Source organism: Alternaria atra (assembly GCF_907166805.1).
Source record: "Alternaria atra isolate CS162 genome assembly, contig: 36, whole genome shotgun sequence".
NCBI classification, from domain to species: Eukaryota; Fungi; Ascomycota; class Dothideomycetes; order Pleosporales; family Pleosporaceae; genus Alternaria; species Alternaria atra.
Genome location: NW_025091335.1, coordinates 165,223 through 181,817, shown reverse-complemented (window position 1 = coordinate 181,817; position 16,595 = coordinate 165,223). Strand labels below are relative to the sequence as shown.

The following is a 16,595-nucleotide window of genomic DNA, read 5'->3' as shown; positions in this document are numbered from 1 at the left end:
CTGCAGGAGAACCTCAGCTGTTCAAAACAAAGTCCTTCGTGCGATGAGTATGTACATAACGAGTTTGGGTTACGTGTTGGGTTGCGATACACGACGCTGAACAGCTCTCTGCATGTGGATGGGGTCTGTTTAGGCCTTCCCCATCATCGTATTCGGTAGAGAGGGTGCTTCTTGCGTATCGTAGGAAGATAACATTGTACTTGCAGGGTGGTGGGCTGTTGCTGCACCTATATCGGCGCCTCTACGTCACGCATATATGCGCCAGGACTGGTGCGATGGCTTCCCCCGCACGACAAGGCATATGCGATGCTCTTTAACCCGGCACGCAAGAAGCACTTCGACTTTATTTCAGGTCAGTGTTCACAGTGAGATTCTCGTAGTTCCATACGCCTGAGCACAAGCATAGCGAGATAGCCGATGACTGTCGATCACTGGCGATGAAAACGTTCTATAACGGCAGCCCAACCCACATTTCAGTTCAGAGCACAGGAGCTCCATCGAGAACAATCAGAGAGATTACAGCTTGCGTCCTACTTGCTCTTGATACCTTACCTGCAAAAATATGCGGACTCAGTGTACATCAAGTACATGATTCGATGGTGTGCTGATCCCTTCGCTGAACTTTGCTATGCTGCACCCCCCACAACCTTACCCAGTTACATGCAGTGTTTATCGGTCAGATAATAATCGAATCACTCTTATCGCAGAGTGGGGGATGGCATTGTTCGCCGGTCATAGCTCACATCTTTTGGTCTCGACACGTTCCAGCTAGCATGCTTGCTCTGCCAATCGCACATAACAAAGTGAAGTATGTAAACATTTGGCTCATGTGCAGCTTAATCTATGTCTTGAGAGCCGTATACATCAACTGGTTGTTATTCCACAGTGGTTGATTTGTTCTAGCAAGAGATATGGACCTATCAGAAGCTCGAACTATGCCAACTAGGTTGCAGTCGTGGAAGATCTGGTACTTCCTTCATTAGTGTTGCGGGAGGCGGATTTCCGAATGGATAAGAGCTCAGCCTGTGGTCGTGTGTATTGAGAGTAACGCAGTGGGAGGTGGAACTTTTGTACTACGATATTAAAGGTACATCTGCATGCTTCCCATAGATTCACATTGTTGAGCGCTCAGCTTTGCGTTTGCACCCCACTGTCATTCGTCTAGCGAACCGATACGATCTGGATGCAAAACGTTTCACTTTCTCTGTATTGGAATTTGTTAACTTTATGATCGACGAGGTATGCCGGTGCAAGATATGAGTATTTACACATATAGTACTAGCGTTTCGACTCATGCAAACCCCGAGAATTGTCGTCCGGAGGTGGACTGGAATCGATGCGAATGTGACAAGGCTGTGTCAGGCATGGATAGTAGCATCAGGCATTTGTGCCTCCAAGTGTGGGGTTTCACCGGAAAGCCACTGATAGATTCAAACCCCGCACGTGATTCGGTTTGATGAGGAAGCTAGTGAGCGCTCGTAGACATTCAAGGAACAGGCGCAACATATTGTGGCTGCATTATCTCGAGGTAATGTTGCGCTAGCTTTGATTCCAGCGTCCAACAGGCCCGGCCAAACCTCCCAAGCGGTCCAACATGGATGTATTGCCACGTGCATATCCTGACGTTTGCCTTGCATGAAACCCTGGTGCACTGGGTTACACAACAGTTGCGGTGTGCTAGCTCAGCTTATATGGAGGCTATCGCACGGCGCTATCAGTGATAAATTCCGTGTTCGCGACAACGCTTGGCCTGCGACAGCTCGTTTTAAGGTCAGAGAAATTGACCACCTTACACAGGGTCGCCACATCAGCTAGTACCTCAATAATAAATCAGAAATCAAAACGCACCACTGTGTCCACTAATCGATTCGATCTGATTAGTGGCTCGCTGCGGTTTACCATAAGTAATACATGTTGCACACTTGCCCATCTACAGTTAGAGCTTATATGTCGTGCTCATCAGTCTGATGCAAGTGTTGACTTTCTCGCGCAGAACGTTGTTCGGCAATCTCATGTCTGCCCAATGGCATTGCGCTCATTCAACAAAGCATAGTTGGAGGAGATAGCGTGTTCTGCTGTGCAACGTTGCGCAACTCAACAAACATCGGCTGATGATCTAAGTTGGCTACTCCCTCCGATATCCATGAAGGAAATGAGTCTTTAAGGATTCAGCAGCTTTTATCGCATCTCAAAGCCATCACCGTTACCTTCCGACATCAGCCTGGTGCCAGTATGGTTTCTCGAGTCGTCGCCACGATATGTCGCTCCGACTTGAGTGACCGTTTGGACCCTGCTCATGCGACAACCACAGAGTTTGAGTACCTCGCCTCTTATAGTTGGCTGGAGAGCGAAGTACCTACCATTTTAGTACCTGGTAAGTTGTCCAAGAGAGACCCTTGTCAAGTATTTCGTTTTAATGGTCAACAAAGGCTGGGCACCTCTTTGGTCTCCGCCGGCGGGACCACTAAAACTGGAACCCGACTCCGGACGAGTGTACATTGACCAAAATGCGGCGCGAAGCCCGGATGCGCCTCTCGAGCCCTTGTTTGGTGCACTATCCGCTCAGAAGCCTAATTTCAAGATGGGAAGTGTCGACGTGATCACGGATCGGAACAATATCAGAAAACTTCTCCGCTTCCTCGGTGGAACTTCTAGCGAATCCTTTCAGATACGAGTCGAAATTGTCGAGGGTAAGAGAGCGTTGTTTACGCGCATGGAGAATGAGACCACCACTGTCGTTCGGGGCTTCCAAGGTTACGGTCGGAACTTCGAGAAGGCGTGCACAAAGAGCGCGACCAGAACCTCTGGATATTACAGAATCACCAGCTTTCGCTTCTGTGGCTTGCAATGCGTGGTCAGACACGAAACTGATGGGTATATTGATGACGGATTAGGGCGGGCCGCGGTCCATAAGCAGGCAGACATGACTGACTCACTGCCGCAGTTACTCGAAACTCTGCAGCTCGCAGATTCTGTTTCCGCATCGAAACATACAGCCCATATTACAGTTCAAAAAGAGGGGAAAGAAGTAGACCTTTCTTCCATCGTGGAGGCCAAGACTCGAGCTGCTAGTAAGAGCCTGGACATGGACGAGACTGCAGCTCAGCTTTGGCTATCACAGACTGCCCACCTAGCGATCGGCTATCATAAGAATGGCCTTTTCAACGATGTCCAGATCCGAGATATGACCCAGAATGTCCGAGATTGGGAAAAGAGCAACAAAAAAGTACTTTGTAGTCTGGGCTATCTGTTGAATGAGATTATCGAAGTAGTGAAAAATAGTGCCAGTCAAGTCGCAGTTGTCAGGTACGACGGTGGAATGAAGTTGGAGGTCATTGCTGGTGAACAGGAGAAGGCTCCGTCAGAAGGTGTAGACGCAAACTGGCAGGGTGAAAAACAGGGAATCGAAGACAGGACCCTGATGGCAGAGAAGGGAGATCAGTACAAGGTCAGTAATTGAGCACATTGATAATGAAGACATCTGACATAAGCTTAGACGCCGGCCCAAACAAACACTCCATCGTGCGTGATGACACCAATCACAGTTGGAAAGGTGCGGTATGAGATCGATATCTCTCGAATCCCGCGCTTAGCATCCCTGGTCCTTACTAGCAATCCGAACTTATCTCAGTCCACGGAGATAATCCACGAGGCCATTCCTCTTTTTGACGTCGCCTTCAAAGGGATCGAATCGGGCTACCGGCAGTGTTTTCGATTGATGTCTACTGACATTACTTCATACCGCACCCTTTGTGATACATATGACTTTCTTCATGTCGACGTCTGTCAAGGACGGACGCTCAGTGAAATCATTAAAGATTTAAAAGCTGGGCAAGGTTACGATGAAGATCGCGATAAATCGAAAGCTCGAGACGCTGCCTTCAAACTTGCCTATTTCATCCAACAAGACATGTTTCAGAGCATTGAAAAGCACAAGAATGCCATCTTTAATGCCGTCCTGTTCGTCGTTTCTCATCATGGAACCTTCAAATGGAAGACGAGGAATGCTGTACGAGCAGTGTACGAGAGCAAGTTGACGTTATCAGTAAAGCAGAGTGCGAACCTTGACCAATGGCACAAGCTCGATTACGGCGAACAGGCTGACACGCACGAAGTCGATGGGACGACGGAGGAGGAAACTTCGGATTGGTACGACTCCGACTGTTCTGATTTCTGGTAGATCAAACAGAAGCTACAACGCCCAATCTTGAACCTAAATTACAACTTGAGCATGCATATTCGGTGTAGCTGCCTTGTTAGAGTTGTTTCAGCTTCCACCAATCTTACTTATTTGGCCAGCGAACAGGTGACGGCGAACTCTAGCAGAGTGATGTGAATAGCATGTCTTTGTGTTGGTGCCTTGATCTACGGATATATTGTGGTTTACCTTTATTCTTCAATCATCATTTTACCATAATACGTTACCGTGCATGACGGCGAAAGCGGCCACCTGAACACCAAAACAGCAGCCAAACCTGAGGCTGTAGAGCCTCACATACAAGCTATCATTGCAATTTTTTTCTTGCACAGGGATCCAAAGAAACCACAGCATATGTTGCGCAACAAATGTCGCTTTGGAGTCTTATTTGCTCGACTGTGTCGTAACTGAATAGCTGATGCGCCTGTAATAGCACTTTGAGGCTCTCTATTACCTATAGGCTTCATGATAGATCTCTTTCTTGAGATAGCTTTGGAAGAAGCCTTGAGTACGCTGTTAAGTGTCTGGCCAACGGCCTAACGTGTTCCACCGATAAGCTGGCCACCGCACCAAATCCTCGCGACTCGGCTTGCGCCAAAAACTATGACTCAACAACAGCGTCCTAAGCAGACCTCTTGTGAAGGTAGACTAAGTTTTGCGATAGTCTCCTATCAGAATAATCCACGTCAATCACTCTGATCGCTTGCGAAAGCATACGAGGTCCCAAGATCAACTCTGCAGACGTGCCTTCGCGGTACACAGCCACGACTAGAGCCAGTCTCTGTCAACCGCAAGCTATCAGCTGTCAAAAAGCAATCTCTCGTGCAGTGGATCCTAGACTTTGATCGACGAGGCTATACTTCCTCCCTGAATCAGCTTTGTGGCGACTGTTGTCGATACCCGTCGTCCATTTCGAGATTAGCTCGTCCCGGTGTCGCTGCACAAAGCGATTAACCCAATGTACTCCAATCTCTCTCTGTGAGATCTATAAGGCAAAGTTGCTCATCATAGCTCGTGTAGGAAATAGACCCTAATTTTTGAGGCGTTCGATATAGTGTAAAAGCTTTCGCTCCTGTTGTGGGTGGAGAGCCTGTCGATTTTGAGCCTCAAGGCTGCGCGTTACTGATTGGTGTTGGTGCCTTCGCGTGAGTGGTGTGCGATCACAACCATATACTTCCGAGAATTTTCTATGATTAAATTGTTCTTCGGGTTCTAGCGATTCTATAGCTGCAAACGCAGCCTCGATTGGGGTCATATCGGTGGAGTTATCGCGTGTTGAAGCTGAGGTGCTATCTGGTTGGGTGACACTGTTGGCCCGTCGGGCCGCTTGGACCGTCAAGCTTGGTAGGGCTTTGAACTGATTGAAGAAGTCAAAGGGTTCCCCGTCTGGCTTTGGCTTGCATTTCATTCATTCTACCTCGATGTATCGGATGATTATGATGGGTGATGATGAGTCATCTGGTTGCTCAACAGCCCTACCGCCTGCATGATCGCAACACTGTCCTAATGTTGAGTTTGTAACCAAATTCATATAGATATGTATAACATGGTTTACAAGCGAGCGCCGCGTACAAGCGAGCGCCGCACCCCACCAACTTTGCGCACCTCTACAGTCGTATATCTCAACAACGTGATAATATGATATATAGATATTTATATAGCAGATTAAGCAGTATCTTTAGTATCCTTCTTGCATGTACGTGAGTTGTGGCCAGTCTCCCTGCACCTCGTGCAGCGCGCCAGAGCCTGGCGGCTGAGTCTTGATCGCGCTCCTCCTTGACGCTCTTCACGAGAAATCTGCTGCTCAACCTCACGTTAAGCGAGTATATCCTCTCCCTCTCCCTTTGTTAAGGTCCCTCGCTTCTGTATACGCGCTTTTTTTTACGCTGTTTACGCGCTGAGGCTGCCTCATTAGCCCTCTCAAGGCTGGCAATCCGATCGCGCATCAGCTCAGCTGAGAGCATCATCACCTCAGCGCCCTTCTTAAGCTGGTCAATCGCTTCAATAATAGAGGCAGGCGATGAGCTCTTGTGCCGCCGAACGCGATCACGTATCAACGTTGATTGAGCCTCAAGCTCGCGTACGTTGCTCGGCGTACGCGCCTCCCAGAGGGCCTCTGGCAGGGCAGCTGGAGTAGGCGTACGCAGCTGCACGTCAAGCTTCGATAGTACAGTATCTAGTTGGAGAGGCACGAGGCCTGCGCCTCGAAAAGCTGAGCAGATATTGATTGATGTGAACGATCGATCAAAGGCTGCCTTGAACGCTGGCAGAAACTCGAGCTTGGTGATGTGGTTGATGTGGTGGCGGATCAGGCTCTCTACCTCACGACTGTACGCGTGCTTCAACGGCGAGAAGCAGCCAACGTCAAGAGGCTAGAGTAGGTGAGATGAGTGAGGTGGCATACAGAGCGTGTAGATGTTGTTCTCCTTGCAGAGCTCTTGAAACTCAAGAGAGTGGTGGCTCCCATGGCCATCAAGGACGAGCAGACGACGCGCACCAACAACGCGAGTCTTCGTGTAAGCGTTAAAGTGCTTTAGCCACTCAACTCCCAGCTCGTTATTTGTCCAGCCATTGTCGCTAATTGCAATCGCCTAGTCGCGTGGGATATCCTCCTCGTACCAGGCAGACAGGTGATACTGGCCAGCAAAGATAAGGAATGGTAGGATTGTCTAGCCAGCTGCGTTGATCGCAGCAATCAACTTTATCTACTCACGATTGCCTGGCTGAATAGCCTTTGGTCTGCCTCTTCTCTCTAACCCTGTCACGACAAGCTTAGTCGTGATCTTGCCTATCATAAAGCCAGCCTCGTCGAAGTTGTAGACGTCCTCATCGCAGATGCCGTACTTAGTCTTTGTCTCCTCTACAAGCTCAAACTAGCTCCTAATTAGAGCTGGATCCTTGGCTAGTGGACGCCGACCTGACCAGCGCCGCGCGTAGTCAGTAGCCTATTAGCTATATCACGTACAGCTTCGTACGTAGGCGCAAATCTACGCTGATCTAGGTCGAGTATATAGCTAATAATTACCTCCTCTTCTCTCTGGGTAAGCTTTCTTAAGTTAGGCTAGCAATCGCGTCGGGCAGGTACATCAGCGCGTCGGCGGCGGATCGTTCGTTTGGACACGCTATAGATAGCAGCAGCATTGCGATTACTCTGTATTTGATAAGATTTAATAGAGAAGATAGCAAGCTAAATATCTGCTTTATTTGAAGCTGGTAGAGTAGCGCTACGCTGAGCTATTGTACGTTAAGATGAGAGAGGTGCGCAAAGTTGGTGGGGTGCGGCGCTCGCTTGTACGCGGCGCTCGCTTGTAAACCATGTTATTTAGAATAATACATATGAACTACCATTGGAAAGAATTCCCGGAAAATCTTGATTGCTAAGGCTCGATAGCCTAATTTTCGGTGGTTGCAAGTAGTGGTTCAGGCCACACATATCCGGTGCTTCGCCGTCCGACACGGTGGCGCGGATAGACTTCTTGGTTACGACTGTATTTAGATCGCATGCGAAACATCATGCGACAGAGTAAGTAACGCCTTAGGTTTATCCTTCAAGCTCTCTATGTCTATAAGACTGGGTGGGAGATCCATGTCGTGACCTTGGTAGAAGGCTGCAAGTGCTGACAAAGTCGGCGCGACGGCATTACTGAGTTTCCTCAAGAGTGGCCCTTGCTTTTCTTCTAACAACATGGCAAATCCAGTAAGATCGTTCATGTTGACATCAAAGAGCCTAGTCTCGTCAGCCAGGTTCGTAGTGCTGTGACATATAGTGCACTCACATGTAATCTGTCAAAGAGAAGCCAGGAAAGGACGGTCCGGAAGGTAAGAGGACTAACACACCGGTTCCAAAGCGCTTTTTCAATATCTGCAGTCGTTTCCCTAATTGCCGAAAACGTTTGACTTTGGAATAAATCGTGGGGTATGCCTGGGACGTATTTTCTACACCGGGGACAATCTTGGAAATCAGGAATTTGATCTCGGCAGCATCCCGCCGCATCTGAGGATTCCCTGCCTGTGGTGTATTTCCGAACCCGAAAGTCTCCAAAGTTTCCACGTGCATGCTTTCACATGACTGAGAGGGTCGTTGTCCTTCCTCAAGAAGTTGTACTGCATAATACCGTTTCAGGAGGATACAAGTGGTTCTCTCGCTGTCTAGTCGACACATCATATTGAATGCCGTCGAGGCAGTCGAAGGAAAAGGGGACGATAAAGTAAAGGAGCGCCGCGCTTCTCTAGCGCCTTGAAGCTGACTGGCGAAGTCGGCAAGGGTATTCCAGCTGCCGACTGCCAGATACAAAAACCTGAATAGGTGACACGGATCTCTGAGCTGAGTAGTCTGTGGATACTCCAGGTATCTCAGTAGTTTGGTGCGTTCTGGTTCTGAATACGCATCGATCTTCTGTCGTTCTGCGTCTAGCAATGAATCAAGCACTGCACTGACTTTGTCTCTCTCTGTTTGGGCTCGTTTAATTTTCCTCTGCAGAGAGCCTGTAAGCTGTGCCCCCACTGAGTCCTCAGACTCTCGGCCGGGCAAGGCTCGTTTCGACGTCGTAGTGATAGATACGCCACTATCAGCTGTCCTGGGCATTATAGATTCTACGACTGTTTCCTGCTCAACCGAGAACACAGGTTGTACACCCACACCCTGTGTTCCAGACGATAATGAGCTGACAACGTTTTCCTGGTCATGATCCTGACTAACAAGTTCCGTGGCGTCCTGTCCTGGAAAAGGCTGCTGCTCTAGAATGAACCATTGGGGCGACGATTGTTCGACTGCTAGACCGTCAAGTCCTTCCGAGAAAGAGTCTGGCGGAAACACAGAAAACGATTCGTATGTTTCAAGATTGCCTGAAGCTTCTGTTGTGTCCAAATCGCTTCCTAAATTACCGTCCAATTTTTCGTGCGTTACTGGTCCCGTTGGGAAGACTTGTGCGCTATTCTCAGCAATAAGTGAGCCATCTTGGTCGCCGCCAGCTGCCGTCGATAGATTGAGGATGGTGTTTATCTGACTCAAAATTCCTGAAATTGTGTTACAAGTGTCGCTAATGCTTCTGTTCTGAGCTTGACAGTCGAGCCAGACAGCACCGATCACAGCATTAAGTGCGAAATTCAGCACTTCCGGGGAAAGCACTTGCCCGGTTTGTCGAGCACTCCGGACGATGTGTAACTCAAGTCCCAAGGCTTTGCATGCTTTTGCTACTTGCTTCTTGTCTTTCCACCAATATTTGCGACTATTGATGTCGGCTGTACGCATTATAATGTGTTCGGTTGCTCGTTCAGAAGAGTGCTTACTCAATCGCGCATTCTCGACCATAACAGCATAGCAGGTTTCTGCCATCTCAACGGCTATCTGCCCAATCCGGGCCATTCCTCTGTTACCGTCATTTGCAACGCCGTCCTCTTCGCTTCTATGGGCTGCGACAAAAGCACTGGTAAGATGCTCGTCGTATGTGAACTCATAGCCTATCTTGCGTTGAACAGAGTCCATGATCGTTTACAGCTGTTGAGTTGTGATGAAACTGGAGAAGCGCAAACTTAAATGGCTTGCAGAATGCTCATATATTAGTATCTATCACGTGCTATAGCTTTGTATCCAAGCATACGTATCATACCACCTTTCGCAAGATCGCCACATTGGCACAGCAGCGTCTATCGAGTGCCCAATTGCCAGACAGACAAAACGCAAGCCACTGCGTATGTTTGTTTTGAGTTGATCGAATATCGAAAGATCGCCTATCGTCGGCGCCTGCCCACACGAGGGTTGGGACATTGCTCGCTCGTAAGTGGCTGCATGGAGTCTGATGCGCAGCTATGACTCACTGATGCTGCGATCCGATTACGTGCTCCACTAGCACAGGGATATCTTGACCGGTCACGGAAATGACTGTCTCTAGGAGCTCAACTCTACTTGTCTCATCGATGTAGCTGCAAACTCGATGCAGTACTCTTCGTGACTAAGGCGGGGCAAGGGGTCGATGACTCGATCGGTAAGAGTTTGTGATCCATGCCATTGGAAATTTCACTTTATGGCTGATTGCTAAATATCGCTCCTCCGATAAGTGTTCAGCTGGAGGACTCAGTAAGCCACAGTTACACGACAGCTTTCCGCATGCATACATCAATGCATGGCGTGATCATCGCCGACACGATACCACTTATGCGATTTGTAAATATTGGTAACGCGTACGCTGGTAAATACGTCTCCACATCGGGATCTTAGAATCTGCAATATCTCTATAAGTTCTAACCCGATCTAGACGATTAATAGCGTATTCTATAGCCTTGATCTAGTTCTATATTTTGTATATAGAAAGTATCTAGCTAGCTACTTTAGCTAGCTAGATATCTTAGATCGGAACTAAATGTGGAGACCCAACTCTTGGCAACGTGGGTTAGCTAATAAATTTTTATTTATCAGACTTAGAGAAAGACTTTCTATATATAAAATATAGATCTAGATCAGGGCTCTAAAGTAAACTATCAATCGTCTAGATCGGGTTAGAACTTATAGAGATATTGCAGATTCTAAGATCCCGATGTGGAGACCCATTTACCAGCGAATACCAGCCTCGCAAACTATCACTGTGGCGTCTTGCATTCTCAACCTTGACTTTGCCCACTCCTCCGTTCTTGCTAGTGCTTTGCAGGCGTCGAGTCTAGTATATTCTTTCGCATATACTAGCGTGTCTAGCGCTGATCGATTTGCAAAGAACCACTGATCCTTCATCTGCTCTTCGGTTTGGTACTGTCTCAGCAGAATGTGCATCTGTAATTGAAGGCCTCAAACACTGTCATATAGGTCTGTTGCCTGAAAACCCTTCTCTTGCATGATAAATCGGGCAGCCTCTTCGATGATAAACGGCTGGTCGATTCCGTGAGATGCTGGGTCGTGATCGGAGTAGAATGCCCTCAATGTTTTGAGAAGAGTCGTCTTTCCACTACACTGAGGTCCTATCAAGTAAAGATTCGATTGTTTTGGAGGCTCGCTTCTGTTGCTAAGGGTTTCGACGCTCGTAGACAAGGTGGTATTAGTGTTCTGGCAGGGCTCAGTCATTCGCTCAGATCCACGGTTCTATAGCATTCAATCTGCCTAACACGTCATATCTTTGATTATGAATTTGATTGGCCTTTTTAGAAGTGTATGACGCACTGCACGGCACACAGTATCACACGACCTTTATCTTCCCGATCCCTGATGGGTCTTATGATTTCACCATTGTAATTCTTGTTCATCTAGATCACACGTACTGGTCGGTCTGGCCCAGTCGTATACTCCTCCACGGTCCCTAAAGGCCTTCTCATCCCAGTATACGCTTCGAAGTGCTTTCTTGACCCCAATGTCAAGGATCGATTCAGATGGTTGACGTCCGTCGCGGTCTAGAAACCTCAAGTACTCGTCGAGAATCAGATACGACTTGGTCATCATTTGGTTAGACTCTGGCACGAGTGACGTCTGGGTCGTGTGTCGTCTGCAAAAGCTGTCATATTCCTCATCGGTGATGATGAACTTGCGGGCATCTCGGAGTGTCTTCCCAGAGTCGTTTTCCCCTGCAACGACCAAGACTTGGAAGCACTTCCAACGAAAAGGCTGAAGCTGTTCGATATGCCTGTTCATATCTTCATTCCAATTGAGTCGACATACTACAGTGTTAATCTTGAACTTGATGCCATACTTCTTGCACCAGGAAGCAACCTTGTATAGCTGCAAGATCTGGTCGCCGGATCCACGGCCGATCTGAATGTTGGTAGACTCGTTGAACGAATCGCACGAGACCGCCAAGATGTCAATTTTGGAGCCACACCGTCGAAAGAAGCTCTCCTTCACCAGACTTCCATTTGTGACGATAGAGACCGACTCGAGTCGTAATTCATCTTTGCAAAAAACCACCATCTCAGCCAGGAACTTTGGATAGAGGAATGGCTCTCCGCCAGCAAAATTCAGCTTCCGCATGCCTGCTTCCTTGAGCAAAGAAAGCCCGTTTTTCGCGCGATCGGAACTCTCCATGAAAGAGGAGGTGGCAGTATGAAAACAGAATCCACACGTTTTGTTGCAGCGCCTCGTAAAGTGATAGTTGACAGCCACAGGGCATACGGTGCGATGATTGGTGTAATGCAGGTACAAGAACGTGATACCAAGCAGCAGCAATCCATAGTAGATTGAGATGGAGTCCATTGTTGGAGTGTGAACAAAGAACTGAGCTGGAGGAAGCAAGTTGAATGCTGGAGATGTTCACTTGCTGCCATAGAATTTATTGATGCACATCGATGCTGTCTACCGATGACGTGTGGATAACCCCGCTTTTGCGTGGCATAAATGGAGGGCTGTGAACTCTTGCCGTCAGACAGTGTTATTTCTCCCGGCTAACATCCTTACAAACTGCCATGGAAATTACTGCAAAAACTGTCGTCTTCGTCATTGGTACGTATGCAAGATTCTAAGTACGCGACTAAACTCTACAGGAGCCCCTGGTTCTGGAATGGGCACGCTGTGCCGAAGACTTTCTGATGAATACGGATTCTGTCATTTGTCTATTGGAGATACGTTAAGGAGACTTGTCTCCGGCTCGATGATGGACCGAGTTACGACATCTCGGGTGCAGAGAGGCGAGCTCGTTTCCACAGAGGTGTTGATCAACATTCTTCAAGATAGCATCAAGGATAATGTTTGCAGCGGCCGTCACTTGATCCTGGTAGATGGTTTGCCAAGGCAGTTGGATCAGGCTATGCCTGTGGAAAAGAAAGTTAGTATGCCTAACTGCTGATGCTCTCCCTCAGCGTATTGATTTGTGGTAGATTGGCTCGCCAGGATTGGTCCTGTTTTTCAACTGTCGTGAAGAGGTCGCCAAAAATCGCTTTCTCACGCGAAAATTACCCGGAAGAGAAGCGGATGATGCAGCCATCTTCTAGAAGAGATACGATGAGTTCACTGTGGAGAACTCCAAGATCTTGAAGATGTACCAGGAACGAAACCTTCTTATCGAGGTAAGATTCGTCGTGTAGTTCTTATCGATGCTAAATGGCGGTCAGGTTGACACGAACGGAGAGGCGGAGATTTCGTACAAAACCCTAGTGAACAGCTTGAGTAACACCAATTTGGCACATTTTCTCGTCAGAATGACAGAAAGTATATGCTGAATACGTAATGGAAAAATATGATGTGAGGGACAAAACAGGCATGTTTGTCGGTCACGTGACTGCTACTAAGGGTTTCCTTTTTGTGCAGTTAGAACCAGTTTTATCAAAGAGCAATACCACTACCCTGCTTTTCACTCATGCTTTGCGTCTTTCTTGCTAAGACTTGCAATCGTAGCTTCTAGCATTTTCCATGTTTCCGAAAGCCATATCTCAAACCTTTCATCTGGAGGTGGAGCGCAAGTTTTGCGGGCTTGCAGTCACAGATCTTACCCTTCACGTCGGGAACCCACCATTCTGGAGCATCCAGTCACAGGGCCAGCGCATGTTCAAGGACACTTATTTCGATCGGGCTGGACTTCTCGCGGCGGCAGGTGTATGGATCAGGCTACGCAATGGGCAATGGGAAGCTAAAGTGAGAAAGGGTGGCGACTTCCAAAATTCGAGGTTCGAGGAGCTGTCTGATGCTCGCAAAATTGGGGAGCAAGTACACACTATTACAGGACAAGTAGGCAGCGAGCGCGAATTTTTTGGCCTCAATCGTGTTGCAAACATGTGCACGACAAGAAGAACGTGGCTGGCGGACGAGAGGTTCACGATTGTGCTCGACACAATGGACTTTGGGCATGAGGTCGGCGAGGTCGAGCTGCAGTCAGAAGTCCATCTCGCTTATACCGGCCAGGCGCTAGAGGACCACAAGCAGATGGCAATGCAGCAGATGGATAAAGAGATTGTCGCTTTCATGGAACGTTATCGGTGGGCGTTTGCTGCTGGTGTGCCAATAGGAAAGCTGACAGCCTACTTCCAACGCGACGCCGCAGGCAAGTTGTAGGCGCATGGTGCGGCGCGGGTACTGGGTGGCCCCACTTATCATAAGTTGTGGGACCGTACCGTAAGTGCTGCGAGTCACATCTACCGCGCTAAGCTGTGTTCGACTGTTTGCGAACATGAGCTGTCGCAATACCCACAATAGGTTAGCGTCGCTATTCGTGAATGGAGGTTCCTACTGCGCTAGTTCTGGGACAGAGTTGTACGCCCCATGCTGTGCTTGATACTGTCTGTGCGTTCGCAACGCACCATCGGCATCATTGAGCACACACACACACACATGAGATTGTTGAGCCACGTGCAAAAGTTATCTTATCTAAATTCTCAGGTGAAGTGATCTATAGGCCTATGCGACAAACTCTGCTACCAATGTTTACGTGGCTAACGTATTCTGCCGCCGTGACTGTTGACTGTTAGTGGAGGTGCAGAGGGCGGCTCATGGACAGTAGAGCGACGTGCACCACCTCTAGCACCACAAGAACGCTGTACAGCTGGTTCTCCAGCTGTCAAAGCCTTGCGCTTGCCTTCTACGGCTATTTGTACAACTTCACGAGAGTTACGAACGTGTCTTGTGCTTTCTTTCTGCCTTGCGTTCGTCGATTGTTTTGCGCTCTTCAGCTCTCTTTTTATCACTCTCCTTCTCCTCTCTTGCACGCCGCACACGTGCTTGCTCATCACGCTTATCCTTAAGCAGCTTTTGAGTCTTCTTCAGCTTACGTTCACTAGCTTACGCTGCTTCTTGTTCAGTTGCATAGCCCTCATATGCTGCCGAACTTCAGCGCGGCGGGTGCCTCCTATCATGTGATCTTGCGCTTCGCCACACTACTCCATAGTCTCATGTGTTCTTGGCCTACGCGACTACTGGTTCAGAATCTTGACTCCATGCATCTATCGCTGCGAGGTGGGTGAACCAATTGTATAGTATTTGATAGCTATGTAGTGCCGCTCCTGCAATTACTTTCCAGATGAGTATCTACTCTGACCATTCCCTGAGTTGTAATATGTTGTGCCCTGTTCATGTCAGCACGACAGTCAACGGTGTTACGAAAGCTGACAGCCTACGTTGGGATTGCTGTAGTAATAGGATCCGTTGCTATTAGAGTAATGGTAGGAGTTTTGATTTGAGGCATCAGAGCCATAGTCGCGTGAGCAATAGTGGTTGCCCTGGAGTTCCGCACGTGTGAGATGTCTTAGAAAGCTTTCTGACGGAGTTATGCCCTTACCTGGCTGTTGGTACCAGAGCTGGTTGTCGTGTATCCGCCTCCGCCGGAGCTCGATTGAGAATCACCAGAGGTCGAAGATCCTTTTGTCATGATGAGATCTGATCGCAGGAGCAAGTGTGCTGGAAAAGGGCTTGGAGTGACTGTGGAAGGCTTGGACTTTGATTTTGCAAACAACCAGCGCGGGGTCAGCACATATATTCACTCCGATAGCAAATCGGCCCGACTTGCCACCCCCTAGCTGCATACCTGGTTATAATATGGTTGTTTGGATAGCTGGCTGAGCAGACGTCAGCATACATGGGCATATCGTTTTTTGGAAAACAGGTTAAGCAGCCGTTAGCGTACCAAAGCCGTTTTTAGCCAATGAAACAGAGGCTGTCAGTAACAATGTTTTCTCCGATTGGTAACAACAGAGTTTGGTACGCTAACGGCTGCTTAACTTGTTTTCCAAAAAACGATTTGCCCATGTATGCTGGAAAGGGCTACGGGCTCTCGAACGGCTGGGTGCGGAGACTATAGACACGATGTTTAGGAAGAAAGTATGCCGTGCTGATTGTACTGTTGCATTCTTGCTCAGCTTATGAGGCAGCCATCGCACGGTGTTGTTAGCAGTAGGGTTCATGGTCCCAACAGCGCTTCGCCTACAACAACGTGCCTGGCGTCCCCCTACTGTTCATGAGCCAACCTCAGCTGCCGCCCACCCACATCAGCACTCGCAGCCACAAAATGCTAAAACCACGCAGGTCCTGGTAAGATTGCTCCTCACAAAGAGAGTGACGTATTCAGGCGCCCAAGACCTGCATCAGTTCTCTCGAGGCGCTCACCACTGGCAACACCTTTTACGCGAAGCTTGTCTGTTCATGTCATAACTTTGGCGCTGGCCGTGACGCCGACGCTAACGCATCTAGTCACTGACTGGAATCGAGCGCTAGTGGCAAGGGGCGGCTGGTTCCGCACCTCCCACCTCGGACCGGCTCTAGCCAAACGGTGGACGCGGACCGGCTTGCGCGTCCCGTCATGTAACCCCGCAGTCGGCTTCAACCGCGCAGGTGGTAGGGTTGATCACACCAACGCACTGAAGCTAGAGGTTCGTGGTGCAGTACAATTGTAAGCAGAGTTGCTAACAATCAATCCAAATTGATGAAACTGACTGACTGACTAATTGCTTGGCAGTCAGTTCAGTGTCAGTTTGGAGTTCTCATCTTATCAGTCAGTTC

General features: G+C 48.6%; 5 protein-coding genes across 5 annotated transcripts; 2 read left to right on the top strand and 3 right to left on the bottom strand.

Moving 5' to 3' along the window:
- Window positions 1-2,232: 2,232 nt before the first annotated feature.
- Window positions 2,233-4,180, top strand: ALTATR162_LOCUS11717 (uncharacterized protein; the record flags this gene model as incomplete). The annotated part of the gene is made up of 3 exons (XM_043319359.1): window positions 2,233-2,374; window positions 2,430-3,448; window positions 3,497-4,180. 3 exons carry the CDS (start codon window positions 2,233-2,235, stop codon window positions 4,178-4,180), a joined length of 1,845 nt encoding a protein of 614 aa, XP_043175294.1.
- Window positions 4,181-7,690: 3,510 nt separating this feature from the next.
- ALTATR162_LOCUS11716 (uncharacterized protein) lies at window positions 7,691-9,683 on the bottom strand (the record flags this gene model as incomplete). Its single annotated transcript, XM_043319358.1, has 3 exons — window positions 7,691-7,925; window positions 7,975-9,439; window positions 9,488-9,683. The coding sequence occupies 3 exons, from the start codon at window positions 9,681-9,683 to the stop codon at window positions 7,691-7,693; spliced, it is 1,896 nt and encodes a 631-aa protein (XP_043175293.1).
- A 1,722-nt stretch (window positions 9,684-11,405) lies between these two features.
- ALTATR162_LOCUS11715 (uncharacterized protein) lies at window positions 11,406-12,200 on the bottom strand (the record flags this gene model as incomplete). The annotated part of the gene is made up of 1 exon (XM_043319357.1): window positions 11,406-12,200. One exon carries the CDS (start codon window positions 12,198-12,200, stop codon window positions 11,406-11,408), a length of 795 nt encoding a protein of 264 aa, XP_043175292.1.
- Window positions 12,201-13,520: 1,320 nt separating this feature from the next.
- On the top strand, window positions 13,521-14,159 carry ALTATR162_LOCUS11714 (uncharacterized protein; the record flags this gene model as incomplete). Its single annotated transcript, XM_043319356.1, has 1 exon — window positions 13,521-14,159. One exon carries the CDS (start codon window positions 13,521-13,523, stop codon window positions 14,157-14,159), a length of 639 nt encoding a protein of 212 aa, XP_043175291.1.
- Window positions 14,160-15,109: 950 nt separating this feature from the next.
- On the bottom strand, window positions 15,110-15,468 carry ALTATR162_LOCUS11713 (uncharacterized protein; the record flags this gene model as incomplete). The annotated part of the gene is made up of 3 exons (XM_043319355.1): window positions 15,110-15,166; window positions 15,218-15,319; window positions 15,379-15,468. The coding sequence occupies 3 exons, from the start codon at window positions 15,466-15,468 to the stop codon at window positions 15,110-15,112; spliced, it is 249 nt and encodes an 82-aa protein (XP_043175290.1).
- Between the last annotated feature and the right edge of the window lie 1,127 nt (window positions 15,469-16,595).